At 39.5% G+C, this 27730-nt stretch overlaps 5 protein-coding genes across 11 annotated transcripts in view; 1 reads left to right on the top strand and 4 right to left on the bottom strand.

The window, feature by feature from the left end:
• The window catches only part of LOC121814825 (piggyBac transposable element-derived protein 3-like), a gene marked incomplete in the record, with an annotated part of 8386 nt that extends 6584 nt beyond the window's left edge, over positions 1–1802 (top strand). Inside the window, 1 exon segment of the mRNA XM_042222601.1 lies at positions 8–1802. Within this exon segment, the coding sequence (XP_042078535.1) occupies positions 8–1383 (1376 nt within the window).
• Positions 1803–3478: 1676 nt separating this feature from the next.
• Positions 3479–8999, bottom strand: LOC102290739 (obg-like ATPase 1). The gene is made up of 11 exons (XM_005934333.3): positions 8870–8999; positions 8485–8582; positions 8255–8398; positions 8054–8181; positions 7042–7217; positions 6858–6938; positions 6667–6764; positions 6417–6557; positions 5723–5819; positions 4693–4815; positions 3479–4536 (listed from the first exon to the last, which is right to left on the bottom strand). The coding sequence occupies exons 2-11, from the start codon at positions 8580–8582 to the stop codon at positions 4435–4437; spliced, it is 1188 nt and encodes a 395-aa protein (XP_005934395.1). The 5' UTR covers positions 8870–8999; the 3' UTR covers positions 3479–4434.
• Positions 9000–10106: 1107 nt separating this feature from the next.
• Positions 10107–13939, bottom strand: LOC102290439 (transformer-2 protein homolog alpha). 2 transcript variants are annotated; one of them, XM_042222605.1, is made up of 9 exons: positions 13736–13939; positions 12869–13151; positions 12348–12493; positions 12078–12237; positions 11673–11861; positions 11236–11351; positions 10992–11156; positions 10796–10860; positions 10107–10703 (listed from the first exon to the last, which is right to left on the bottom strand). In XM_042222605.1, the coding sequence occupies exons 4-9, from the start codon at positions 12108–12110 to the stop codon at positions 10693–10695; spliced, it is 579 nt and encodes a 192-aa protein (XP_042078539.1). In that variant the 5' UTR covers positions 12111–12237; positions 12348–12493; positions 12869–13151; positions 13736–13939; the 3' UTR covers positions 10107–10692. The 2 variants fall into 2 exon arrangements, with proteins under 2 accessions (XP_042078539.1, XP_005934394.1); XM_005934332.3 differs by lacking the exon at positions 12869–13151 and having other exon boundaries at positions 13736–13927.
• Positions 13940–14810: 871 nt separating this feature from the next.
• On the bottom strand, positions 14811–23889 carry senp2 (SUMO specific peptidase 2). Of its 2 annotated transcripts, none has more exons than XM_005934331.3 (17): positions 23409–23889; positions 21972–22033; positions 21776–21885; positions 20435–20501; positions 20219–20300; positions 19880–20054; positions 19640–19746; positions 19455–19537; positions 18972–19020; positions 18810–18882; positions 18583–18726; positions 18368–18499; positions 16899–17123; positions 16624–16703; positions 16424–16508; positions 16247–16342; positions 14811–16100 (listed from the first exon to the last, which is right to left on the bottom strand). In XM_005934331.3, exons 1-17 carry the CDS (start codon positions 23585–23587, stop codon positions 16038–16040), a joined length of 1812 nt encoding a protein of 603 aa, XP_005934393.1. In that variant the 5' UTR covers positions 23588–23889; the 3' UTR covers positions 14811–16037. The 2 variants fall into 2 exon arrangements, with proteins under 2 accessions (XP_005934393.1, XP_005934392.1); XM_005934330.3 differs by having other exon boundaries at positions 18583–18729; positions 23409–23887.
• Positions 23890–24484: 595 nt separating this feature from the next.
• The window catches only part of pcnt (pericentrin), a 33969-nt gene continuing 30723 nt past the window's right edge, over positions 24485–27730 (bottom strand). For 4 of the 5 annotated variants that reach the window (XM_014337463.2, XM_014337461.2, XM_042222602.1 and 1 more), the window contains 5 exons: positions 27570–27646; positions 27342–27483; positions 27115–27242; positions 25829–25984; positions 24485–24889 (listed from right to left, as the gene is read on the bottom strand). In XM_014337463.2, the coding sequence (XP_014192949.1) occupies positions 24858–24889; positions 25829–25984; positions 27115–27242; positions 27342–27483; positions 27570–27646 (535 nt within the window). In that variant the 3' untranslated portion in view covers positions 24485–24857. The remainder of the gene's footprint in view (positions 24890–25828; positions 25985–27114; positions 27243–27341; positions 27484–27569; positions 27647–27730) is intronic. The other variant, XM_042222603.1, reaches the window with a different exon arrangement.

Below are 27730 nucleotides of genomic sequence, written 5' to 3' on the forward strand. Positions count from 1 at the left end.
AATATATACATGCAGCTGCCAAATCCCCCCGATGATGATCCTGGGTGCTCATCCTCAGTGAGTCAGACAGAGACTAGAAAGGTCAGTGGCACAAATGAAAAGGTGACCAGTCAGATTGTTGGGCCCATGCTCCACAAAACTAAGAACCAAGACAGGAAATTCAAAAAAATCAAAATTGCGGCCAAAGCACCAGCACAAGCCAACAAAAAATATCAGATCCCTCGCTATGTCCCCAAAGAACATGATCCTGGCTTCACATCAGATGATCCAGTGGATATCTTCCTCACATTTTATCCCAAGTCCCTCAGAGATGTCACACTGGAAATGTCCAATCTCTACGCTGAACAAAAAGGGAAAACGCTCAACCTGACTGAGGATGAACTTCTTACATTCTACGGTATTCTGTTGATCAGTGGATACAACACAGTCCCAAGGCGGCGTCTTCTCTGGTCAGACGATTGTGATGTCAGCAACAATGCTGTAAAAGATGCCATGCGGAGGAACAGGTTTGATGAAATTATGTCTTCTGTTCATTTAGTAGACAACATGAAGATCACAGCTGACCCGTTCTTCAAGGTGCGTCCCCTTTTTAAGCATCTAAATGACATCAACAACGCAATCCCGATAGCAGAACATGTGGCAGTAGATGAGATGATGATTGAGTATTTTGGAAGGCATGGGTGCAAACAGTTTATTAGAGGGAAGCCTATTCGTTTTGGGTATAAAATATGGAGCTTAGCATCCTCCTCCGGGTTTGTCCATCAGATGGAGCCATATGTAGGAAGCCACACACATCTGGTGGAAACTGGACTTGGTCAGGGTCCAAGTGTGGTTCTTGGCCTGGCAGAGAAAGCTGAAGTGCCACCTGGAGTCAAGTTTTACCACGACAACCTCTTCACAACCCTGTCCCTGGTGGATGAGATGACCCTGAGAGGCTATGGCAGCTGTGGCACGATGCGACAAACTCAGCTCCATAACGTTCCCTTCACAGCACCCCAGACCTTCAAGAAGACACCCAGAGGAGATGCTGAGTATCTGGTTGAGGCAGAGAAGCTGATTGTAAGGTGGAATGACAACAGCGTGGTCACCGTGGTGTCGAACATGGAGAGGGAGTTCACCGAAACTGAGGCGAAGAGATGGAATAAACAGAAGCGGACTATGGACAAGGTCAGACAGCCCAAGTGTATCCAGGACTACAACACACACATGGGAGGAGTGGACCTGCATGACCAGTTTGTCAGCCGCTACAGAGTCAACATCCGGTCCAAGAAGTGGTGGTGGCCATGCTTCAGCTGGGCCCTGAACAGTGCCATGGTGAACAGCTGGTGCTATGAAACGATGCACATTCATGCATCTATCATGCTTGTTTTGTCATTCATTTAGGTCCTGGAAAAGCGGGGAGAAGGATCTCCTCTCCTTCCAGAGGCTGGTAGCCCAGACCCTCCTCCTGCGCCATGGAACAAAGCCAAGTAGGCAGGGCAGAAGATCTTCAATGGCGGTGGCGATAACTGATGCCACCAGGTTTGATAATTTGAACCACTGGCCCTGCAACACTGGTAGCAGGTACAAGCGATGCAAGAACTGCGGCGGACGCACATCATTTGCGTGTGGAAAGTGTGATGTGCCACTACATGTGGAGTGCTTCAAGAAGTACCACACTGAGTAGAACATGCATGAAAGATGATGGAATGTATGGGAAGAAATATGTTATATATGTATATATGTTTTTAGAGGTTCTAAGAAAAAAATGTTTGTTGAGTTTTTGAGTATAAAAAAATTGAGAATAAAGAAATCAGTTCAAATTGTTTGATGTTTTGAATTTTATACAGGGGGAACCTGAGGCTCCACCTTTTTGTTATTATTTATTATGACTATATTATTATTTTGTTCTTATTATATTATTATTATTACTTCTCTATTATTATTATTAGGTGACATTTGCCTTAGTGACAAGCTGTGTGACTACTGGCAACAATTGTTGCCAGTCATAAAAATGCTATTTTCTTCAAAAAAAAGTACAAAATGGAAAAAATAAATACATAACATGATTCAGAGGGACTCAACTGATAAAATGATATGCCTTACAACTCTGAAAAAAATCTGGGAAGAAACGGGTTAATGACATTTGTCTGAATACAGACAGTGGAAAAATGTCAGTCTTAGTTTGTCTATCTTGAGATTTATAAACCATAAAAAATATGAAAATAAATAATAATAATAATAATAATAATAAATTTTATTTATGAGCGCCTTTCAAGTCACCCAAGGACACTTTACAATAGGATAAAACACTTAGTAAAACAATGGCAGAATAAGAACAATAAAATAAAGCACAAGATAAAATGAACAAACAGTGGATTCACAGTGAATATGCAGATTTGAACAGATGAGTTTTGAGTTGGGATTTAAACTGGGGGAGAGAACCAATATTTCTTATTTCTGGGGGCAGAGAGTTCCACAGCCTGGGAGCAGAGCAGCTGAAAGCTCTGCTTCCCATGGTGGTGAGGCGGAAGGAAGGTACAGTAAGCTGGATAGATAGAAGAAGAACGAAGTGAACGGGCAGAACAAGTGGTGGTTAACAGGTCAGAAAGGTAAGAAGGAGCGAGGTTATGAATGGCCTTGAAGGTGAGCAGATTATTTGTTCTGGCTAAATTTCATGTGTGGGTCCACGATGAAAGCTTATCCATATATGAAAATAGGTTAAAAACATTTTTATAACCACCAATTAAGCTGCCACATGACTGTATCACTTAGTGCATGAAGCCCAGTGAAGTAATAAGAACGACCTCCAGAGTGTGTGAAAAGTACAGCAAAGCAGGCTTTCGTGACCGTGTAAAAGTATACAACTGCTCTGGTAGCGTCCTTAGACACTTTGTTACTAGCAGGACAAAAAAAGAAGTGTCAAAGAACAGAGAGATAAGCCACCATTGTTCAATGAAGCTTCATCAGAAATGGTCTCAGTGGAAGGTTGACTATGAAGAAACCACTGTGTAGGAGGAGAAATGGTGAGAAAAGGTTGAGGTATACCAAATTACACAAAGACTGAAAATAAAATCAGTGGCAACAGGCCTTATGGAGCGATGAATTCGTATTTGACATTTTTGGTAATATGTTTTTGTTTTTCAATATGTACAAAGGTAAGGAGAGAGGTACAGCAGTGTCTACAGCCAGAATAATCCCAAACACACTGCCAATGTAGTAAAAGCAAATCTGGATAGAAAAACACAGTGGAACACCAACAGTCATCGATCGACCTCCTCAAGGCCTGGACCTGATTTTGATCTGAAATGGACCCAAACATCCAAAGAGCTTTTTTTCCCTTATATATACACTGCATTGCCACAAACAACTGTACATGTTTCACAAATAATTTCAATAGATGCTGCAACTTTTTCCTATCAAAATATAAAGAGATGAGAGTAGCTTGGGACGACGATCTGTTTTGCCTGGAATGAAAGAAAATAAACATACAAAACCGTAACAGGTTTATCTCCTTTTATTGACACATGCATATTGATGAGGGTGATACTTATTGTACACTGGTTTCCATAGGTCAGAAAGATTTCTATTTTAGTCCACAGTGTGGCAGCATGTTTATGAAAATGAGCATAGTTTGTGGGCAGTGAGAGAGGTGAAACATGATGCGATTTAAAGCTGTACAGTCCAAATGATCCACAAGGGTGCATTCTCTCGTTATGCGGGGCGGACTCCTTTACGTCAGGAGTGTAAATCAATAAAAGCAGCTTTCCCTTCAGGAATCTGATGAGGCACTGCCACCGAGGTCTCCGTTCCTCTTTCTAAAATAATATCCCTCATGTTATCAGCACAATACAGTTCAGCCCCACCCTCAATGAAACACCGACCGATGGCTTTCGTTCTCCCAAGAAGAAATGATGATTGATTTTTGGACACAATATATTTTAGCACCTTTTTAATTTAATAGAACTGTGCTGCTCTTTTTAAATTTTAAGGGATGACATCTAAAACTAATTCACCTGCAGCACATTGTTGCTTTATGCAATTATGAGTATTTTTATGATAGAACAGCCATGCCTGCCCTTACTAATGCACCAAACAACAGGCTCATTAGAATGTGAAAGCTTACAGATTAATCAGCTGTAGCCATGACTGCAATTCATGAAGAGAGAAAAGATGAGCTGCTCGGAGCAATAAAACACTTAAGTCTTAAAAAAAATCCAAAACAGAAACCTGTCTCAAAAGAAGTCTGAGCTTTTCTTTAAATTAAATTATCAAAAAACAGTCTTTTATGTGTTAAAAACACATGAACAACTAAAGCATTGTTACCAAAAACTGATTCGAACAGCTGAAGCCATCAGAATCAAAAAAGAAGTATGAAAACCAGCAGACAGTGTGCTCTGTGGGACTAAACTGTATTCTGAGTTTTGATTCCCCCAACCCAGTGACTCTGTGGTCTTATTTCTTTTTGGGTGCATTGGGTGTGTTGAATTTGAAAAAGATAATGTCCCCGTCCTCCACAATGTAGTTCCTGCCCTGTTGCCTGTACTTCCCAGCAGCCTGAGAGAGAAACAAACAAGGGAAAAAAATTATAGTTGATATATTCCAGAACAGTTATTGATGGAAATTCAGCACATGCAGCAACTCAGGAATAATTGGGCTGGGGAAAAACAAACAAACAAACAAAAACACCCAAAACAAAACAAAAGCTCACACCTTGGCTGCAGTTTCACTGCCCTCTTCTTTGAAGTCTGTGAACTTCATCACCTCGGCCATGATGAAGCCTTTCTCAAAGTCAGTATGGATCTTTCCAGCAGCCTGAGGAGCTTTTGTACCTTTCTGTGGGACCAAAGCACAACAGGACATGTTATAAATAAAATATGTATTTATTAAATGCATCACATTTAAGAAATTCTGCAAAAGTAACAATCTGCGCTCCTGATATCATCACAAAATGATGACAACTGTCAAAAATTTACTTCAGGGCTCTGTTTTGAACAAAGAAACAATAAAATTTCTATCAGTATTCAATTATAGAACTGTTGAAGACACCAAATGGCAAAAGCCAAAGTAATATAATATCACATATATTTAAAAATCTATGTCAGATGTAAATGGTAAATGGCCTGCATTTGTATAGCGCTTTTCTAGTCCATAGGACCCCAAAGCGCTTTACACTACATTCAGTCATTCACCCATTCACACACACATTCACACACTGGCGATGGCAAGCTACATTGTAGCCACAGCTGCCGTGGGGCGCACTGACAGAGGCGAGGCTGCCGGACACAGGCGCCACCGGGCCCTCTGACCACCACCAGTAGGCAAACACGGGGTTAGTATCTTGCCCAAGGATTAGTGGCTGACCTGCTCTGCCACCTGAGCTACAGCCACCCCACATGTTTCCATCACTCAGTTTTACAAGTCAGATCTTCACTGACTACTTAAATATAATAACGGAAAACAAAAGTGAAGCTGGTTGTCAGAAAAAAAATAACAAAAATGACGCAAAATGTTGGAATTTTAATACAAGCCAACATTCTAATCACAAATTAGGAAAAAAAAAAAAACATTGGAAAATTAAGCTTTCCAAAATATTCTTTGAATAAATTATTTTTTTATTTTTTAAACTCAGTGAAGATCTCTAAAATTCAAAACTATCAGAGTGGTTTATCTTCAATCACAAGAGTTGATTATGTATTTTTAAAAAGGTTACACACACACACACACACGTCAAAACACTCACCCTGATGGTCCACGCTCGCACCTCATCTGGTCCTGCTGTGAAGAAGTATTCCAGCTGCAGCGCTGCATAGCCGGTCTTTATTATTTTGGTCAAAACACTAGAAACACACAAACAAAACAAAACAAAAAATGGTTTGCAAATTCAATTTTTGCACAGGGTACGGACGTTTCAAAGCACATTAGTAAATAAGGACCAGTGCAAACTTTAATTAATTACTCAGTACTCAGTATTAAGTTGCCTGCAGCCATTTAATATCATTACAGCAGAAAGGTGCAACTACAAAGAGTGATTAAAGGGTTAGTGAGCCATGAACTTAAAATCAAAGTTTTTAGTGTTGTTCAGTTTAAAGTCACCTCAAAGTGCCATGTCTTCCCCAATTATTCCTCTGATTGCAATACAGAGTTTGCCTAAATAAAACTGTTTTATGCATGCAACGTGTTGAGCCGTTCCTTACTACTACCCATGAATAAACCCTGCTGTGAAAGTTACAGCAGCACAAATTGTGTATTGCATTCTCACTGACATGTGCATGTATTCAGGGAGCAATGCATTTAAAGGCATCTACACATTTCTTCTGCCCTGCTGGAATTGCACCTACAATACCAGAGACTGCTTGCTTCACAGTACACCCATAAAGAAAGTACCCTTCAAGTTTAGCATGATATTAACAACTTAAAGACTAATGACCAAATACCTCTGTGTCTTCTGTTCCTCGCAGTATTTATTCCTCTCCTCCTCCTCCATGTCCTGCAATTTAAACTCCAAAGCTCCACTTAAAGGAATGACCATAGCGCCAGGATCATGAGCATCTACCCACTCCTTGATTTTTGCCAACCTGATGAACAACAGGCCGCAGGATGAGTTATTTCAAATGGCAAAGAAATGCGATGACGGTAAGATTAATATATGCGACATGTAGACACGCAGGGTGAAAGCAAACATACCACTTGTTCTTTTTCCTGATGTAATCTTTCTCTGAAAGATTAACCAGGTAGATCATGGGTTTGGAAGTCAGAAACAGGTACTTGTTCAGAACTTCAATCTGTGAAGAGTTAGAGATGAAGTTCTTTATGAAAAAGCCGTTTCAAATAGGGTCTCAGGGAGAAAAACTGTTTACACTGGAACACATCAGTACCTCTTTGTCATTCCAGTCATGGTAAAATCTGATGTGCTTCTTCTCTTCTTCCACCCAGTTTTTTATTTTCAGCATGATATCCTGAAGCAAAAAGAAGCATGTGAAGCAGCATATACAGACCGATTTAATTCAGAATCAACAAAAGACAAAAAGTAAATGCTTCTACAAAAAAACCTTCACTTACATATTCAGGTTTTAGTTTTTTGTCACTTCCTCTGACAGCAGTCTTCTCCAGTTTGTCGATAATTGGACCGATCATTTCTTCGTCTTTTAGCCGCAACTCCTCGTGGATTATCTCGATGTCCCTCACCGGGTCAACGTTGCCCTCCACGTGGATGATATCCTCATCATCAAACGCACCTTAACACAAACAAGCGTCAGCAGACTGTCGATGCAACGACATAGCTTGAAGAAAAAAAAAAAATGCAAATACTTTCACTGGAGAAGTACAGCAACAGCAAGACTTAATAAATTGTTAATCAATTTAAAACATTTTAAATTTTCAATTCTGCTAATTTATTTCTAAGCAAACTGATGTCCCCTTTCACTTTTTTGAAAAGTGAAACTAACAAATAAGTCAAGAGCCAATTATTTTGCCTTTTTATTTCATTTGCCTTCATTATTTATTGACTAATTGGTGAGAGGGAAACAAACAAAATTAATTGTTCTTTAGTCTCTCAAGATCTGCCTAACATTACCTTCGATTGACCACAAATTTCATTATACCAATTTATGAAACAGAATCATTGAGATATGGACACAAATGCAAAATCAGACAATGCTGGATAACACCTCTGGTCTTGGATATTAAAAAACAAACAAACGCAAACTGCTCAGATTTAATACACAGATTTCACTTCTAATATATATTAGTCACCCTGATAAAGATTCCTTCTTCTTTTTTTAATTTTAACTTAAATGTCTCCATCATAACCATTCATCCATCTTTATTCTCAACTGCTTATCCAGTTAAGGGTTCAGAATCAGAACACACCTTTAAACTGTAGATGGAAACAGTTTGGAACTAGGCTTCAATGCCCAGTCCTAGTCAAAGCCAAAAGTACACTGAGAAAAGTTCTTAAGATGGACCTATTACCCCATAAGACCTTTATTTCCAGCATGCCCTGACACCTGTGCTCTCTCTCAGCTGTTACTACACAGCAGCTGCAGTAGTTTGTGCAGCAACTGTAACTCACGAGTCATATGGAAGATCCCATCACAAGCACTGATGTTAGAGAGGAAGGCATTTCCGAGTCCCTGTCCAGAATGAGCTCCCTTCACCAGACCAGCAATGTCCACAACATTCAGGAAAGCGGGAACCTTACTGAAGTGACAAGGAAGATCATCAGATGATGCAGATGTCCTTACATCTTCTAACCAGCTGTTGCAATACACACCTGGCAGGTTTGTGGTACTGGCAGAGGAAATCAAATCGCTCATCAGGAACGGGTACCCTGCTCTCATTTGGGTCAATTGTGCAGAAGGGGAAGTTTTCCGCAGCAGCTTGGCTTTTAGTCAGCACATTGAAAAATGTGGATTTCCTGCAACAGCATTAAGAGAGAATGGTGACGCCTAACACTTTTCCCCACTCATTCAGCTAGGAAAAAATGCTATAAAATTTACATACCCAACATTAGGTAATCCCACTATTCCTATTTTTAGGGATGTTCCAAATCGTCCAATCAATGGAGGTTGCTTCGGAGCTTCTGTCTTCTTTGGAGGCATCTACGAGATTTAAAACAGATTAAGACACTCGTGTTGGGATACTAAAAAAAGCAGAGTTTTTTTAACCAACTCCTCGGCTCTGCTGCATGTCAGCTGGCTCCACTAAAAACGTGTAGGGTCAAATGCTCATTCAAACACAGCATGCTAACGCTAGCTAGTAGCTAACTGGAACCACTCCTAGCTAGCAGATGGGAAATTTAAACCAGAATACATAGTCCCGTTTGTACCGTCCGAACTTTACAAAGACACCAACATTTATTTGGCTAAGAAAACGTCTCTTTTGCTACCTTAAAACCTGCAGGCTACGTGCTGTCCACTCCTGATGCGTGTTCACACCGGCCGCTCTACTGGAAAGACAAGCTGGGGAGCAAAGCGGAAGTGTTTTGACGTAAGGGTTCTCTGATTGGTCGGGCGAAGAGCTGGAAATGCCACGACATAACTCAACTTGGACATATATTTTTTATTTTGCCCCAAATTATTTAATTTAAATGCACTTTTCTGCCTTTCTTTTGTTATACGATACGTGAGTCGTCTCGTGAGTATTTAAAATTACTCCGCGGTCTGTTTCACCGTGACGTGTGCGTAATGCGTTCAAGAACACGAAGTCAGTATGGCCAGAACCCATAAAAAAAAAAGACTTTACTTCTGAACTACCTTCGATAGAACTGGATATCTGAGGTAATTTCTTATTAAAATACGCTGGACAACAACAGAAAGGGGTCTACTTTTTCAAAATACAATGTCCTCAAATTAAGTGAATATAGGGAGCAGGTAGAAGAGAAGCCTGGAGAGGTTGAAGTATGCACTGGAGAGAAGAGGAATGAAAGACAGCAGAAGCAAGAAATGCTGGAGAGATGTCTCTCAGATATCCTAAGAATGCTTTGGTGTCCCAGTGGCTGGACAGAGAGAGGTCTGAGCTTCTCTGCTTAGCCTGTTCCCCACATGGATCAACTATCCATAGCAACAGAAAGTGCACAAGAAGTGAAGAAGAGGGCAGGCAAGGTGGAGGGAAGATGAGCGACAGGGGTGTTTTGTGACAAAAGGACAGCAGAAAGATTTTCATGGACAAGATTATGAGTACATTAGATGAGTAGATCAGGTTGAGTGGATTGTAGAGGAATATAATGGACAAAGGACATGGAGCTGACAGGCAGGAGGAAAACAAAACCATCACAGCGAAGATTCACAAATGTTGTGGAGGATTTACAGTGTTGCTGTAACAAAGATTCTAGATAGGATGAGATTGAGGCTGATGATCCACTGTGCTGACCCCTAAAGGGAGCAGCAGTGCTTATGACTGCGTGTAGCTGTTGCTGTAATTTATTAAAATAAAACCCAAACGTTTGTTTTTATATTGTTTGTAGTAAGCAAGCAATACTTTTCTTACTGGTGGAAGACATTAGTTTAATCAAATAATGTTCAATAATTAATGCTTTAACCAGTAACTCTGACAATTTTGATAATAACACAATTTAGGTGTGAAAAAAATGGAAGCACATCTTAAATACAAAGAGCAGAGCATGGTCAAAGTATTTTTTTTTTTTAATTTCTTATATACAAACAAAAGTGGACGTTCAATCAAGCAAAAACAAACTGAAAAAGAAACATGGCATTTAAAACTTAATGAGGGGCAAACTAGGCTCACGACAGTTTAACAAATCACCTACCAACAAAGAGCAAAATGAGAAAGTGTAAAACTGGCACAGAAAAATCCAGCTATGATACATAAAAACAAAACAAAAACTACTGAGAACATCCTAGCCTTTTTACAATCACTGACTGTGCTTTCAATTCATTTGATCACACTGAGTCTTCAAAAACAAAACAAAACAAACAAAAAAAATTTTTTTCTTTTTTTTCTTTTTCATTTTTCAGAAAAAAATAAACAAACCAAAAACTGATTCTTCGCACAGACTTGGTGCAGCATGATTCCCTGATGACTTTTTTGTGCTCAGGGAGAAATTTCGGGGGTTCTTTTGGGTCAATTTTGTTAAACTTTTGATACACAAACAGATGCAGAGTTTTTAAACCACATACATAATATTGTCAGATTTAAAACAAAACACTGTCATCCAAACAGTAACACTTCTGTCGCCTCTTCTCTTGTTGCTCAGTAGTGACCTGTTTAAAAATACATAAAGTTTAGAGATTGAGTCAAATTGAAGGTTTTCTAAATAAACTAGTCTAATGGCAGAAACATGGTTTAAACATACGTGGTGAGTAGGATCGTGATCGAGAGCGATATCCTCTACTATAGTAAGGAGATGGAGATCTGCGCCTGTAGGATGAGGGGAGGAAAAAAAATTTAGTTACAGTTACTGACTAATTTGAGTCTTTATCAATCATGCATCATTATCAAATCTTCATGCTCAACACTGGGATACAAACTGTGCTGGAAAAAGCACCAACCTGTATGAACGGTACTCGCGGTCATCGTAACGATCGTAGTCACGATCGTAGCCTCTATCATAGCCTCTGTCGTAGCCCCTGTCGTAGTCCCTTGAGACACGACGTGATGAGCCGCCGCCGCCGCCACCGCCGCCTCCTCCTCCTCCTCCTCCACCACCACCACCACTTAAAACAAATGATAGTGTGTCAATTTTGCTCAAGTAACCATATAACATCTCAAGCTCCCCAGTGGACAAGCACTCACTATGTGGGGCGTCCCATGTAGATTCCTGGAGTGGGAGTATGGGCTCGTTTGGTAATAGAGAAATCCACTCGGATCCTGCGTCCATCCAGCTCCATTCCATTAGCTCGCTCCTTGGCCTAAAATAAACACACACGCACAGTCAGAAGCAGACTAACTGAAATTGTTTGCATTGCAAATTGTTTCACTCTTCTGTAGACACTAAACAGCAGACTGGACGGACAAGACGAGCTGCATAATTAAACAAGTTTCACTTTCACATTTGTCTTTTATGCTATTTTACTTACTATTGTTCACCTTGTACAAAACCATGGATGTGCTCTTTGAAGTTTAGTTTGAACTAAAATAGCTTTTTAACAGCAAAGAGGTTAACTATATTAGGACAAATAAGCCAACTATTTTAAGTTTTTAAATACATATCCCTATGTTATTCTACTGACCTCCTTGGAGTCCTCGCAGTTCTCAAAGTAGACAAAGGCAAAGCCTCTGGATCGACGTGACTGCTGGTCATACACAATGTTGACGTCTGCCAACGGGCCATACTTAGAGAAAACCTCCCTTAGGTCCCTCTCAGTGGTATAGAGGCTCAAACCAAACACACCCAGACAGTTGTTGGGGTCTGGGTTGGCCTGTGAGCAGAAACGTTGATGTGTGGGGACAAAAAAAAAAATTTAAGATGAGAAATTCATGATTGTGACATATGTCAACATATCTCACAATGTCACACAAACACACACACCTTAAACTATACATCACACAGTCAACATTAAACTGTTTAATCTAAAAATTGATGACTCGCGTCTCCATAAACACCTTGAGTACAAGTTAACAAAGTAGCACCATACCCTGTTGCCAATGTGTCGGCGTCGATTCGACATGGGGGAGCGGCTGTGGCTCCTGCGCCGGCGGTACTCAGAGCTACGAGATCGGCTCCTGGAGCGGCGCCGGCGGGAACGAGAGCGGGAACGGGAGTGGTGTCTGCGTGAGCTTCGATGGGATCGAGACCTGCAGACAAAAAAAAAAAAAAAAAAAGAAAAGAAAAAAATCACAGGTGAGGAAACCAAAATCTCACACGATTATCTTGTTATGTACCTTAAATCAGAAACCTGACTTACCTGGATTTAGATCTTGACCGAGATCTAGATCGGGACTGAGATTTGGATCTGGAATGATGGGAACCACCTCTGGAGCGCGCTGGTGAGCGGCTTGTGGATTTAGGTGAGCCTCCAGGGGATGCGCTCCGCGAGCCGGCCCGAGAGTCCTGAACAAACCAGACTGCAGATGTCAGAAACACTCTAAAGCCAAATGTACCAAAACAACAACACTACAGGGCCTGGAGGTGACACCGCTCACCACCTTCAATGCCCTTTTCAGAAGAAGTTCACCACATTTTCGCATTTAACAGGTTTGAGACTAAATATTGAGGAATTAGGTGAAATACTAAAGATATTTCAAGCAGATATTAAGAAATGTAGCTTAAATATTGACTGCACAAAAAGTTAATTAAAAATAAAGAATGGAGGAATTGACCAGTGATGTGGCTGATACAGAGAGGGAAAATCATGCATGCTATAGAGAAAAATAATAGGATGAAATAGAGTAATAACATAGCAGGCTGTTAGGAAATTACTCATACCCTGGAAAACTTCTCATCTTAACTTCATAACTTCTTTAACTTCATTACTTCATAACAACCCTTCATTTCTTCTTTCTTCCGTTTGAATATATGACTTCTTTTTTTCCTCCTCTTCCCTCTTTTACCATCTGCCATTACAACACTAGACGCGGGGACAGCTCTTGATCGCTTCTTTTTTCAGCATCTCTCCCATACATTAGCATGCATCAACACCATCAGCTTCAAACAACAATAACTTCACATCTGAAACGTCTTCCGCCTTTTTCTTTCTTCCAACCTCAACCTTAACAAAGAACAAACAAGGGTGATAAGGCATGTTGGTGTCTGTTAAAACCAGAAATTTAAAAAAATGAAAAGAAAAGGGAAAAAACATCAAGAAAAACTAGGAAACATTATTATTAGGACTGAAAAGGTGCACTTTTTACGTTTAACTGGCCTTCATTGGGACTAAACTACAACTTACTCACAAACAGCTGAACGTTGAGGTAGCTAACTATTAACTGTACACATATGTTTGCTGCTGGCTAGTTATATTTTCAATAAGCAACGTTAGATAACAAGTAAATGAGAAAGTGAAAGCACCCGCGGCCAGGCGGCGGCCTCCTCTACCGACCGCTGCGCTTAGCAGGCCGCACGCTTTAGCTTAGCAAGCAAGCGCTAGCCCTCTTATTTTCACATAAACGCCCCAATAAACTTTAAGAATCTAAGTCTATAATTCACACAACGTGCTTAATATCCTTGTATAAACTCGACTTTTACTAATTTCGAGGCCTGTTTAAAAAGAAAATATAGCCGTTAAACAGATCTGCAAATGTAGCTAACAGCTTATTTCGTCCTAACGCTGATTGTCATGAATCGTGAACTCACCTGCTCCCTGAACTCTTTCTCGTTGTCGCTCATTATAAAATAACACGTTTAGCAAATGCGTTAAAAGATATTTAACGCTAAAATTGCTCTGAAGACTAATCTTACTGCTGCCTCTACCGAAAACGCGTACTGCTTTGACCTGAACAGAAACGGTCTGCGCCTAAGGAGGACGCTTTCCTCTTCCGGTTTGAGTTTCAAGTTAAAAGCGCCTAAGTCAAATATGCATAAATAAAGTTTAAAGAAATCATGTATATTTTGAGCGTATTCTTATAATTTTGATTAGATCCCTTAATCAATGGAATGTAGAACTGTATTTGGAAAAACAACTTCTTACAAAAGGGGGCAATAAAATCTAGCTAAATCTAAAAGAGCTAGCAAAATCTAATCGAAAAGAGGTTCCGATATAACGGAGTGACTATATTATATCCAATATATTTATTATGTGTGGGAATAGATTTTCTATTTAAATTTGACTTGTTGACTTGTGTTTCTAAATTACTCTTTAAACTTTCCAGGTTTAATCCGATGATAAGCACAGTTTCAGTCCTCAGTTATCCTGTTTGTACTAACAGATGTATAAAATCCCTTTATTATTGCAACTTGGTGGAGAGAGGTATTTGGATTCAAAGGGGGAATTTTCTTGAATATGATGTATTTACTGAGAAGTATTTTTTGAAATGCAGTAATAAAAATAAATTTCAGTGTGTTTGATGATACCACAGAAGCTGTTGTTTTATATAAATGATATAGATTGTATGGAAATTAGATTTTCCACACATACAAATTGATAAGGGGCACATTTACATCCAAGCTCTCTCCTTCACCTTAAAAAGGAAAAATCTCTTTAAAGATCAACTTGAGCTCACTCTTCCTATTATCACCTAAAGAGAAAGCACTTCAGTCTTAATAAAATAATAATAATAATAATAACACTTGTTATTAAACTTTAAAACATGTTTTGGGATTGTAATCAAACTCGGACTTTTTGGTTAACAAATCAAAATCGGTTTCCTGAGAAATAATTTTTATTTATATTAAATTTGGTGTTATAATGATGGAAAGGAAAAGAGAATTATTGTACAGCAGCTTTATTATTATGAACAAACAATTTATCAAACCACTGTTCTTAATATTCATGAATGACATGATTAATTTTCATAAGACTTTAAAAAAATTTAAAAACCTAACATGCCTTGGACATTGCAAAAACACTATTTTGCGATTAGATCTCTGTATTTCTTTTTAATACTAACCTCCATTTTCCAGGCTTATATATTTGCAATACTTTTCCTAATATCCCTCAACACCTTTTCTTGTGGCTGATCCAGTCCACAGACACAGATTATTTGCCTTTATCTCACTTAATCTAATGATAAATCAATCAATACATAATTTAAAAAAAAGGAGAAATACTTTATTTTAGCAAAAAAAGAAAAAAGACATGAGCACAAACATGCATGTGTGTACAGTAGTTTGTCTTTTAAATGGAGTATACTATAATTTGAGTCTTTGTAACAGCCCTAAATAGCCTGCTGCAGTATACTTATTGAACAGATTCACAGCTCTAACAGCGCTTTATGGTAAATATGGAGAGACAACTATTAATACTCCAGTCATGAAGAAAAAAAAACTATACACAGACACTCCAAAATACACTCATCCAGTCATAAATAATCGGGAATCATACATCTTGTCATTACGACAAGCACTCAATCATGCACGTTTTGTCAGACAAATGTCTGGAGGAGGTATTTTAATTGCCATTGTCTATATTTTTAGAAAAAGATTAAGTTTCACCCCAGTCATCTGCTGTCCACTCTGATCATAGCTGGGAGGGGTAAACTACACCTAGATTGTTGGGTTGTAAATAACAAATTTCCCAACTGAAGGGAAAAAAACAAAAACAAAAAAACTATGCCGAGCTCAGTGTGAGAAGACTTAAGGCACTTCAAGCAGCACTTCAAACAATAAGGAAACACAATCAATAACAAGTCATTCAGTCAGTAGTGCCAAAGTTTCTTTAAGACACACACTTGTTACAAATACTGTCTCTAATTACAACTCAGAGAATACAAAATGTTTACATGTCCCTGACACGATAAGCAACAATTAACTCTTAAGACTAGTGTTTGTTACTCCAGATCTGGAGAAGAGACTGGGTTAGATCTCAGTCGGTAAAGTCCACTTCTTTGGCCCATTTATTCTTCTCTTACTTCACATGTAGTCACTGTACACGAGAGGTTGTTCCCACTGACTCAGTCTCTTCTGGTAGGCCATTAACAATGGATGCGACCCTTCTATTCTATAGCAGCTTCTGATGAAGAATTTCCCAAATCATCAACTTCCTGAAGAGAGGCATGTGGCACTGTAAAGTAAGAAGCAGATGTTATTCGTATATCGTTTGTTATCTGTTCATATGTATATTTAAATTGGACTTTCATACATGGTTTCACACCAATTCACTGATATGCTGCAATGTGCCAAGAAAGGCAGGGATTTCAGAATACACACCTGTTTAAAGGTAAGGGGCTGTCCTCTTGCGATATAGTCAGCGTATTTACAGGCAAAAACACCGCAGTCGCTTCCATTTTTCTGCTGGGGAATCTCCTACATGCATAATACAGAGTCATTAATTTCACTGTGAGGAATAACACATTTGAAGTGTTACTTCATTCATCACAGACTTACACTAGCTTTCAAGCTTCCAACAGTCCATTTGGTGCAGTCGAGCTCTCTACCCTTTTTCGCTTTGTGCTCCTCTATAAGGTAGAGTCTGAAAAATCAGCACAATTACATCATTTATAATGCTTCAGTAAAAACAAATCTATAGTGAAAACATGTCTAACGTAGCCAGTAAAATGGAGCTTAAGAGAAAATTGACGACTCACAGTAAAAGACTCGAGATGTCATCGTGTCTCCGGCCCATCGAGTCATAAGACTTCACTGTCTTTGACCGAAAATCTATCACCTGCAAAGAAAAAGGTGAGCGATTAAAATGTGCACTTCTGCTTCTCTGGAATAAAAACAGATGCAAACATTTGATTTGTGACAATGACTGGCAAAAATACTGATCACAGTTTAGATGTACAGAGTGAGCCTTTGCAATATTACAGGTATTTTTAGGCAGCGCAAGTCAAAAACTGGTAGATCCAAAGTGACTCACAGCCAATGCCCAGTGGACGCCTAGATGCAGAGGGACCAGAATGAGGTCAAACGTGAAGAGGTCGACAGCTTTGGTCCAGCGCTTCACAGCAGCGTGTCCTCCAGCCTGCCCGCCTCCTCCACCCCTCAGCTTTGGGAAGAAGAAGGTGCTGAAGGAGTAGACTTTTAATCGCCCTGCTTCACCAGAGCTTCGCTCCATAATCAGGGAAAGGTAGAAGTTCATCACCTTGGTGGAGAACACAAAAATTGTAATATAAAACATGGCATACATAAACACTCATTAAAGACACACATTGAATAATCTGAGTCTACAGCTTTTTTTTAACAAAACAACATTTACAACAAAATAACATAAATTAGTATTTATACATGCAATTAATGAATAATATGCATACTGGTTGGTTTAACACTCTTTGGCATTAAGGTGATGTTCTTTCTCCTACCCTGTGTACAATTTATTTAGCTCTTAGAATTAAGGAATCCAATTTATATGGGTGATTTCGCCCTGGGCATTTGATTGTATGCAGATGATATTACCATACTGGTTGAGTCTGAAGATAATTTGTAAGACATTAAATGTATTAAACAGCTAGTGCTATAGATGATGGTCAGCTACAAACATAATTAAATAAGTAAGAATTTTAATTTTAGGGAAAAAAGGCACACTAAGAAGCAAGAAACCACAGGCCTGCAACACTGGATCAGACACAACAACACAAATATCTTGATGCATTTACGAACTATGAAGCTGCTAGATTTAGCTGACATGTTGGGTTTTTCTTAGGACACAAATGCATAATGCATGTGATAACTCTATATTAAATTATGCTGCAAAAAACAGGGATTTAAAGAATGCTGTGGAGCTCTTTGGTGTTTTTGAGGAAGCTGAACCACTACAGTATCTCTACAATGACATTTTAGTAGCAATGTGAATCAAATTTGAAGAAAGATAAACATATAAGACAAATACTTAAGATATTTTGTTAACGCCAAAATTGTGAAGATGTATTCAAATTATGCCAAACATCACTGTTGAACTCTAGGATGGCAAGAGGCTATGGGGATTATGAGAGGTTGAGAATGAATTACACCTTCTTTTGTACTGCCCCTATGATTAATAAAGAATATCTAGTTAGTCCACTGGCTCAGCTCCTTTGTCACTGGTGCCTTATAAGGCTGCCTGGCCTGGGCGTGATAAATACAATTATGCGTCACACAATAAAAATCAAGCACTCACATTAACTAACAACAATTATCTAACAATTATGAAAACAAGAAAATCAAGGTAAATACAGACATGATTGTTTCCTCCATTGTTTTTGTGTAAAACTTGCTCTTGTCCTGTTTTTGACTTTTTGTGCTGTGTACTTTTTTGTGAAGTTTTCAAGAGCTTTTAGATTAAATAACTGTCTAAAATAACCATGAAATTTATTCTATTTAAAAACCTTTCCAGCATTTCTACTTTCTCACCTCATCGTTGAGCCAGCTGCCTTCTTGTAGTGTACCCAGGTCTCGCTGTGTGATGCGAAGTTTGAAAGCTGCACTCAGGACACGGTTGGGATCACTTTGAGCCAAAGCTCCACTCACCTCTGCTGCCATTTCCTACACACACACAGACAATATACACATTAAAAATAAATAAATAATCTCAGCATAAAAAGTCCACATTAAACACAGACTCTTACCTTGGTCAGTCTGGGTATGTCTTCCTCACTGTGCCTTGTATGTGCAGAATGTGTGTCAGGCAGACCGACAGCAGGAGCGTCTCTGTCCACGAGGTTGAGGCGAGTAGCTACCTCTGTAGAAAGATCCAAATCTGCTGGATGTTTCTGCTGCAACACAGGTCAAGATTATGGACAGGACAGACTCGTATCCATGCTGTGGCATGTCAGAGAAGAGGAGGAGTGACTACCTTTATATACCCAACAGGCTGTGGGTCCTCAAAGGGTCCACTAATTGGCTTACTAAAGGTGAAACTCCCCCTGCTGAAGACGAGTCGCATAAAAGAAGTTAAAGCAATCATTCCTCGTTATGCATGACGCAGTCGTTTAAATAAAAATAGCACCGCACCAACCTGTCGTTAGCCGCAGATGCATTTCTCCATGTAAATAGACTTGCAGCAGCTGTGAAATAAACCATAAACCATGAACAGAAGAGTCACTGCAACATGTTTACTGATCAATATGCATACATGCATTTAAACCTACTTTGGGTGAAGTGACTGTGTGATATGAAAGGCTTTATTTATTCTAATAAAATATTACAAATAAACCAGAGATCAAACAGTCATGATTTAATCAACACACCATCCCCCCCAACTAAGTATCTGGACAATTCTGTGATTGTTAAAGTTGTTTTTTCAAGTAAAAGCCACTTGTAACCTTACAAAAGAATTATATTCATTAATTGATATTTGATCATGTGTTATTGACAAAATTATTTATAGATTACAAAAAAGGGTGAAGTTAAACTAATAACAATCTGCAATTAGTTGTAATCGTCAACAATGAATAAAAACAAATCAGCTTTGTCTGTAATGGATAGCCGAGTGCCCCACCTGTCTGTCCCGTCTTCCTGTGTACTGACTCAAAAGTTTTTACTGAAGCAGCAGTTTTGTGATCAACCTGTGACAACGGATCTCTGAGGATAAATACAAAATAAGCCACTTATTAGCTCATGGCCAATGGAAATATTAAAATGAAAAGAAAAAAAAAACACATAAAAATCAAAGCTAATACTAACTCTTGTGGTTTTGATTGGTTAAAAGGTAGTGGCTGGCTTTTGCTGTATTTCTCTGTCACCATCTCCAGCAGCCGCCTGTAGTGCTCCTTATTATTCTGCTTTATGGCCTGAAGACACCAAAAATATCAGAAATGAACGTGCAGAGGTTCGTACTTTTAAAGTTTGATTATTGGCACTGTGAGGTGGGGAAAAGTGGAATTTAAGTATATTTTCATATATACAAATAACTGACTAATTTACCTCTTCCACAGTAAGACTGGGCTTGTAGCAGCGGTTGTGTCCAAAGCCATTGCATGTTGGGTCAGGATTAGCATTTCCTACCCTGAGCACAGGCCTTGAGGACAGCAGCTGGAGGGATCCTCTCCTCTCCCTGTCCTTTGCTCTGTCTGGAAGCCCTACAGGGAGCGTTGTCCCACTGGATTAAAATAAAAAGAGGGAGGTAGATTAGCATGGGACCCGTTTTCAATAGGTGGTAACATAAAAGAAAAAGAACAGCCTGAAGACTGCAAGCACAAAGGCTAAAAAAAAGGTACTGGATGACTTGTACTTTACATAAATCTCCAGTACTGAATCACTTGCCTGTATTTCCTCATTAAAGGAGGTAAAGAGCTCTGAAAAGGATTCTTTCCCTGACTCTCATTACCTCCAGCTACTGGTTTATCTTTGAAGAAAGAACATCAAAACAAATGACATTGGGTATAAGGATGAGATCATTCTGCACTGACAAGCTTGGTTGAAACACAGTGACGTGAGTATAATCATGAATTGTGCACTAAAAGGTCCATCTTCGCTTACCCATTCTCCATTCAGTACTGTTCAGCCATGAGGTGTGGAGCTCATCTATGCCCATTAGAGCGACAGGCTGGATCAACAGAGGAAATTCAATGGAATTACAGCGAGTTACACGGATAAATAAAGTTAGCTATGAAACTGTATGTATCCACATGGATAAAGCAGCACATGTAGTATGCATCACATCTCACAAAGAGACTCCCAAAAGACTTAAAGTGTTGTTTTGCCTAAATTAGCCATAATCGCTCCTCCATAAAGGTCCAAATCACTTCATGAGTTTGTTAACTTGTAGCTTTTCCCTGTGATTTGGTTTGTTTTCACATAGAAAATCTGAGTGAGCTCCAAGTGAACCAATATGCGTGACTACAAACCATGTGAGAATGTTCTGTCCTATTGGCCAGATGTGTCTGGGGTGGGAGCAACAAAAGTAAATACAGGAAGAAGGGCCTGTGTTCTGGATTATTTGACAACATGGAGACTTGACATTCATTTCACAGCTAGTTGCTAGCCTGTACAGACCCTCTGCACATCTATAGTACCTTGCTGCATCCCAGAATGCAAGGCTTATGGGACATTTTTTTTGTCTGTAAAGGTTCTCAGACATCCAGGTCATCGTACTTCAAGGAGCTTGGAAAGAAGAGCCACCTCCATGGGACAAGACTTGGCTGTCTATCTACTGTACATCTAAAAGAAAAAGGTCACTCTTTCGAGGATGACAATGTTCACAATTTGGACAGAGAAGACAGATGGTTTGAAAGAGGAGTGAAAGAAGCCATTTACGTCCACTGTGAACGACCACCTTTGAACAGAGGCGGTTGCTTACGGCACCAACTGTCTGCCATCTATAATCCAGTTCTGAGATCCCTTCCCAGACGCCTTAACGCCTACTCACATCCTGGGCCATCTAACCTCAGGAAATCACATGACAGGGTGGGGGTAGGTTAGGTTTCACAATGACCTCACCCGAAACCTTGGCTGATTGTGACCTACACCCATCTTAACACCTTGAGTCGTCTGACTAGGTAGAGGATCATTGTCCCTCTTGGGGGACACTCCCACGGGGCTTACATCTGGGACTCTCCACCCTTTGACCCTAGAACTGAAGAAGCTTTTCGGATGAGAGGTGAAACATCTTGAAGCAACTTAAAGAAGTGTAGACGCTGTTCTTTCCAAGCTCCTTAGAGTAGCTGTGAAAACGCCCTAAGAAGTGGTGTGTGTCTACCTATCATTACACCTCAGCTTAGAACTCCCAGTCATTACAGTACTTGTCTATTCGATGAACTCTGATACACTGTAGCAAATAATACCAAATGTATGCGTCTGAAGCACAGACGGGGCACTCACCTGTGTTTCTTCATGAGATCTGGGCTTCTCACACCTCGTCAGTGATTTCCGCAGTCTGAGTAAACCTGCTACCCGAGCCACAGTCTTCTTCATGAAGCTAATGACGACATCTGAAAGACAGGACACCACAAATCACGATCACCGAATTCCACGTCAGGAAGCAAAAAATATTAAGCAGTTTTATATTCTAACAAACCTCTTTTGCGTCTTTTCACTTCGACTTGCTCACTCTGGCAAACACTCTCTGCAACATGCACGCTGTAATAACAGAAAATGGTTCGAAATGAGTGGTTTTCAAAAATACATAATCTTGCAAAGAGATTAAAAAAAATAAATAAATAAATCTCACGCTACCAGCTGTGGCAACCTTTTGTGAATAAAAGCGCAGAGGAAATGTAGCTATTAATTATGAGGGGGTTTCTTTTTGTGTTCTTCTTGAATTCTAACGAGGGTTTAACATCCATTAACCTGGAGGTAATTTGGCAATAGTTCCAAAGGCCATCGCAGATTTGGCCAGCCCAAAGTGACGAGTTCAAACATCAATATATTTGCACAAAACCCAAAGATATGCACTTTCTATGAGATAAAGACACAATTTGCATCAACAAATGTTTGAGAAACTGAAACAAGGGTTTTGAATTTATTCATTAGCGCTTTTATTTATATACCAGTGACCATACATATTAGCAATGATGCATTCATATAAAATGCAACCAATGCTATGTACACAGGAATTCTAGCTACAGCTAATTTGCAGGCATTGGCCCCAGTTAGGTTTTTAAGCCACAACCTGTCAGTACAATCATAAAAAAAAACATAATGAAGAAAACAGCAAGAAAAGACCCATTTCTTGAGACAGACCTTTAACTGTAAAAGAGGACTGTATAAATCTTGTTCTGCATACTGGTAGCTTGGAGTGATCACTAACTACTCCCACTGTGGGAGGTGCTTTGCTGCTAAATTTTAAAATACTTTGACTAAATTACGCATTTACGTCCATTCACAAATTACAAAAATACATTTCAAGAAAAAAATGTATCAAATTCTCAGAGTTTAACATATACTTTTTTCTACCAACAAAATTTACAATGATGCCACTGTATTTGTTTCTTTTCCAGTCTTTCTAGAGCTTGTTTGTATACTGATAGTATATACAAACTGCTGACTGTGCTGCCTGAACCCAAACAAAACCATGCAGATATCATTGGGCGACCTTTACCAGCAGGCTTACAAAATCAGTTAAAATTACTCTCAATTCTGCCGTGCTGTGCTACAGTAGCAAGCTACTGGATTTAAATAGGATTTTAAACAAAAATAAGTTAATATTGGAACGGTCATAATAGTTTGTTTTAGACTACTTCCGCTTTCGCTATGAGTGTACTTGATATTAAATGTGATGTGGGTGTCCACTGACACCGTTATAAACATACTGTCAGCAAACTTAAGTAAAATAGTTTTTTAAAATTCACCTGCTGTGAATAAACAAATTCCATCTAAAGTTAACTTAAAACTTAATGTTAGCTAGCTGGAAGGGTGAATGACTGCCCTCAACAATCCAAACAAATGATTAAATGGCCAACGAAGTGTGAACTATTTAGGACTGAAAAAATATAGACCATTTTCAATCACCGACCTCTGGTAGTTCCGTTTAGCGGGTCTGCAGTGACTCTCCTGCCGCCAAGCTGCTGTTTTTACGCCTGGTCGCGTGGGTACCTCTGCGCTAACGCTACCTTTCCCAGGCCACTCCGTGGGGTTTTGCCCCGTAATGGGCTCAAACAGCGACGAGAATCCGCCAAGTATCCATCCATACATCCCAGACAAATACGAGAAAATTGTAACGACGTTTTCAATGCGGTCCAGGACTATTTCTCCACAGGCAAGATGTCAAACCGCAATCTACGACACACCGCCCACCATTAGCTTAGCTTAGCATTAGCGTCGCTGTGCTGAAACGCCAGCAACGTCCGTCATTCCGTGTTGACGTTCTGCGAAGGGCAAACGTTTTACACACCAAAACAAAACGAGTGGGCGGTGTTCTAAAGTGTAAAGTCTAAAGACGAGATAAAATACTAAACATAAAGCATCGTGGCGGAGATAATAAACAAACGAACCCCTGATCATGGAGTGGTATCTTTGGCAGCTTTCTCATTAGGAGAGCAAGTGGGAGAAGTTAGAGCAGGGATTTCTTTATATTTATTTAAAGATTGTGATTTAGATTAAATGAAACCAATTTCAGCGTTATTTACTTCTTACAAAGCTGACAGCAAACCTCTAGCATAGGTCCATTCTTTGTTACATAATACTAAATCAGCATACGGAAAAAAAAAGAAAGAAAAAAAAATCCCAAATACCTCAGTATTCTAACCTCTCTCAAATGTGGCTGTCATTAATAGTCGATTTAGTGGCTGATGTTTCTGTTACTAATGTAATAATGTGTATTTAAAAATCTCTATTTTTGTAGAAAATTTAAAGAGACCAAAAATAAAACTACCCAATTAGAAGTTCCTTACTGACTGGATTTACCTTTGTACAGCTTTAGTATACCAAAATGCTCACTGCTTTACTCTGTGCACTAAAAACTTCCTGTTTTAAATCAACTCTTTATTAAGCCTAACAGTGGACTACAAACAGAACTAAAACACCCCACCATTGTTCAATATTTATCAGGATACCTGTGTTTTGAGATTTTGCAAGAAACACTCCATCTGGTTCATAGTCACACTTTATTTACTTTATGATAAAAACAACATGGACGTGGTTTACATTTTATAATGGTGCACAAGTTTAGCACAGATCTTAGACTTAGAGTATAAAACTAGTGCATTTAGTAACACGTGTGGAGAACATTAACACCATTTACAGAGCACAAAAAAAAGCAAACAGTGTTTGAGAAACAGTGTATAAAGAGTGACTTTCAAAATATTGGCAGTACACAGGATAGAAAAATTACCCTCCAAAAATAATTAAAAAATAATTTAGTATAAAAGTCAGGAAACTTATAATTTCTATACATTTCTACAAGATGTAAGGCATGAGCAGTTTTGAAACAATATGCAGGCAGATTCAGTCTTTAGATTTCAGGCTACTTTGGATCAGGCAGGAGACCAGATGAACCTACAGAAAGGGGAGAAGAAGAAAAATTAGATGCAGCAACAAAACTGGCACCTTACATAAACAGGAACCAAGCTAAAGTTTAAAATGGTCTTGACTAGAAGTTCCTTTCAGTAAACGTAGTAGTTATTTAGTAGTTTTCCAACTAGTTAATAAACAAAATACTTGACTTTTAAAATTATGACAATGTACTGAAAAATAGCACTGACATAATTCTTGTTAGAGAACTGCATCTCTAGCTCTAAGACTAAAAGCAGTAAGGCACAGGAGCATTGATGGCGAAAGTTATGAGATAAGTAGATGAGCATGTGCCACTATTCCCTCAAAATTTCAGAGTGCACCTCAAAACAGTTCAACATTTACACAAACAAAGTTAAATAAAACAAGACATAAAAACAAATGTAGCTGAAATGGAATAAACCATTCCACTCGGTGACTTCATGCTCTGCAGGGTTTTGCATCCACGTTATGCATCTACTGCACCAGCTTAACCTCTTTACTGGGTTATACACATACAGAGCCACCTGGGCTTCAGACATTGTACTCTATGTAACTATGTACCTCCTTTGTTCTACTTTTCCAGATGCATTCAACTCGTTCACCGTGTTGACAGGAAGCTCTGCCATGTGCTCAGCCACGGTTTAAATCCTGAATCATCACTTATTATGGCATCATCATGCCTCAGTATCACATTTCTGACAGCTTAGCTTCTCACTGCATTGACAGCCAGATCTCACAGCACACCACATGACATGTCTTTCAAAAATTATTATTTAATACGTTTGAATTCAATTTTATAGAACAACCCTGCAGGACATGTACTTTTCCAGACCAAAGTTATCCCCTGTAATAGACTGTGCTCGGTGACTAGTGACAAGTCAGTCCCTGAGCACTGTGCTACTTTGTCCTTCAGTGGAGTGAGTGTGTTACACTCACACTCACCTGGCCCATATAGGTAAAGGGGCGACAAGCAGCTCAGGTACAGCCAAGTCCCGTTCTCTTGCAGCCAGTGCTGCCGATAACCAATCATATCAGGGGAACAGGGTGACTGTAGTTTCCTTTCCTCTTTGGGGGGTGGGGATAAATGAGTCTTGTTTACTAGGTTGGAAGATGATAGAGCACAGGTTTTGTGGGATGTGGAAACAATTTTATTTCTTTTTTTCTTTTTTTTTAAAAACCAGTATGGTCCCAGGGGGGGGGGGGGGGAAAAAAAAAAAAAAAAAAAAAAAAAAAATCTGAATGATTAACTGACTTGCACCAGACTAATGGCTATAAAAATGCATAGGAAACATCTCCCAGAAACAGGGTGATTTATTTAGGAGACATGCATGAAGCACCAGGATCAGCTCACACAACATTTATCTTTTTAGAGGGTTGCTAAGTCACACAGTCAGATTCACAAATTCTTTCAATGGCAGACAAAGCAGACTAGAATGCTCATGCCTGCAATACATTTTAACAGAATTTTCAGGTACCTGGGAGTTTCTTCAACAGCACAAAGTGCATTTATATATGCAAAAAGCCCAACATGGTCTCCTTTATGTAGGGAACCAGCAAGCTTTTGCTTCCCAGGGAAAAGCTCCCCGGCATAACTCCTTCAGGGTTATGTTGGGGAAGGGCATCTGGCATAAAACCTTGCCAAATCAAACATGTGGAGCAACCTGCTGTGGTGACCAGGGAGCAGCTGAAAGTCATTTTAAAGAGCCCGATACAATTTAGTCACTTGTCAGTAAAGCCGTCTCGTGGCTGGTTGGTTAATTTGGTTTAGGGCACTTCCAAGAGAGATGATTGTGTGACTCTTTCCTCCCTTTTCCATGTTTACAAGTATTATCTTGTGTTCTTTAGAGTGTACTGAAAGTACACTTGGGCCATTCCTAGGCTACTATTGTGTAGTCTGATGCTGGTACAAGTGCTATATCCCAGTGCCCTGAAACATCTTCCAGTTTGATATTCAAATAAATTAAGTGTTCAGAACCCCTTAAATTGTGCTCAATAAGGCAAACCCAATGCTGTCAGTGTTGAGCTGTTTGAAGACCATCACCACAGTGTTTTCTCTCAAGCCTGTATACTGCTCAATCTGTCATGGTTTGCTATGGCCAAGCAGACATACAGCAACAGTGTTCCCACCTGTAAACCAGTGAACTTACCATTAGGGATACACCCTGTGTTCGCAGTGAATACCTTATAACCCCCCCTCTCCCCTCTTTCGTATTCTAAATGCTACTCACCTTGCTTGGCTCCCACCAACCGCTGCTGGACTTTCTCTAGATGACGGATATATTCTGTCAGGGATTGTTCTGGATCCTGAGCTGTTCCACCTGATTGTACAGAGGCCAAAGGGGTACTGGAGTGTGACCTGAAGAGTGTAGAAAGCGTATTTAAGAAGACGAAAAAAAGCCTAAAAACTAATTGAATCATATCAGTTTCTAATAAAATCTGCTACGCGAGGCCAAACCTGTGGCGCAGCCTGAAGGGCGATTTGCTGGGTGGGACGAGCGCTGACAGAGTGTCTATGTAGATGGCGCTGCTGTCTCGGATCTGCGTCGGGTCAGAATTTGATCTTGGCTGCTGCTGCCTTAAAACTTCAGCTTTAGGCCCTGCCAGGAACAATAAAATTAAATTACCTATGCACTCACTCACTTGGATAATACACGCAAGTCTAAACTATGTAGACAGAGCTGACCTGGAGCATGCCCATTGACAACCCCAGTTGATAATCTTCGGATTGCTTTCTGCCATTTCCTCGTCAGGAACCTCATTCTGAAAAAGTGCATGTGTATATTAACTAATAATCTCTGCCTTCTAGGGAATACAACTAATATGTATATGATGATACATTTCTTA

This window comes from Haplochromis burtoni, unplaced genomic scaffold, assembly GCF_018398535.1.
Source record: "Haplochromis burtoni strain Fernald_Lab_line unplaced genomic scaffold, NCSU_Asbu1 Contig_89, whole genome shotgun sequence".
Taxonomy (NCBI): Eukaryota; Metazoa; Chordata; class Actinopteri; order Cichliformes; family Cichlidae; genus Haplochromis; species Haplochromis burtoni.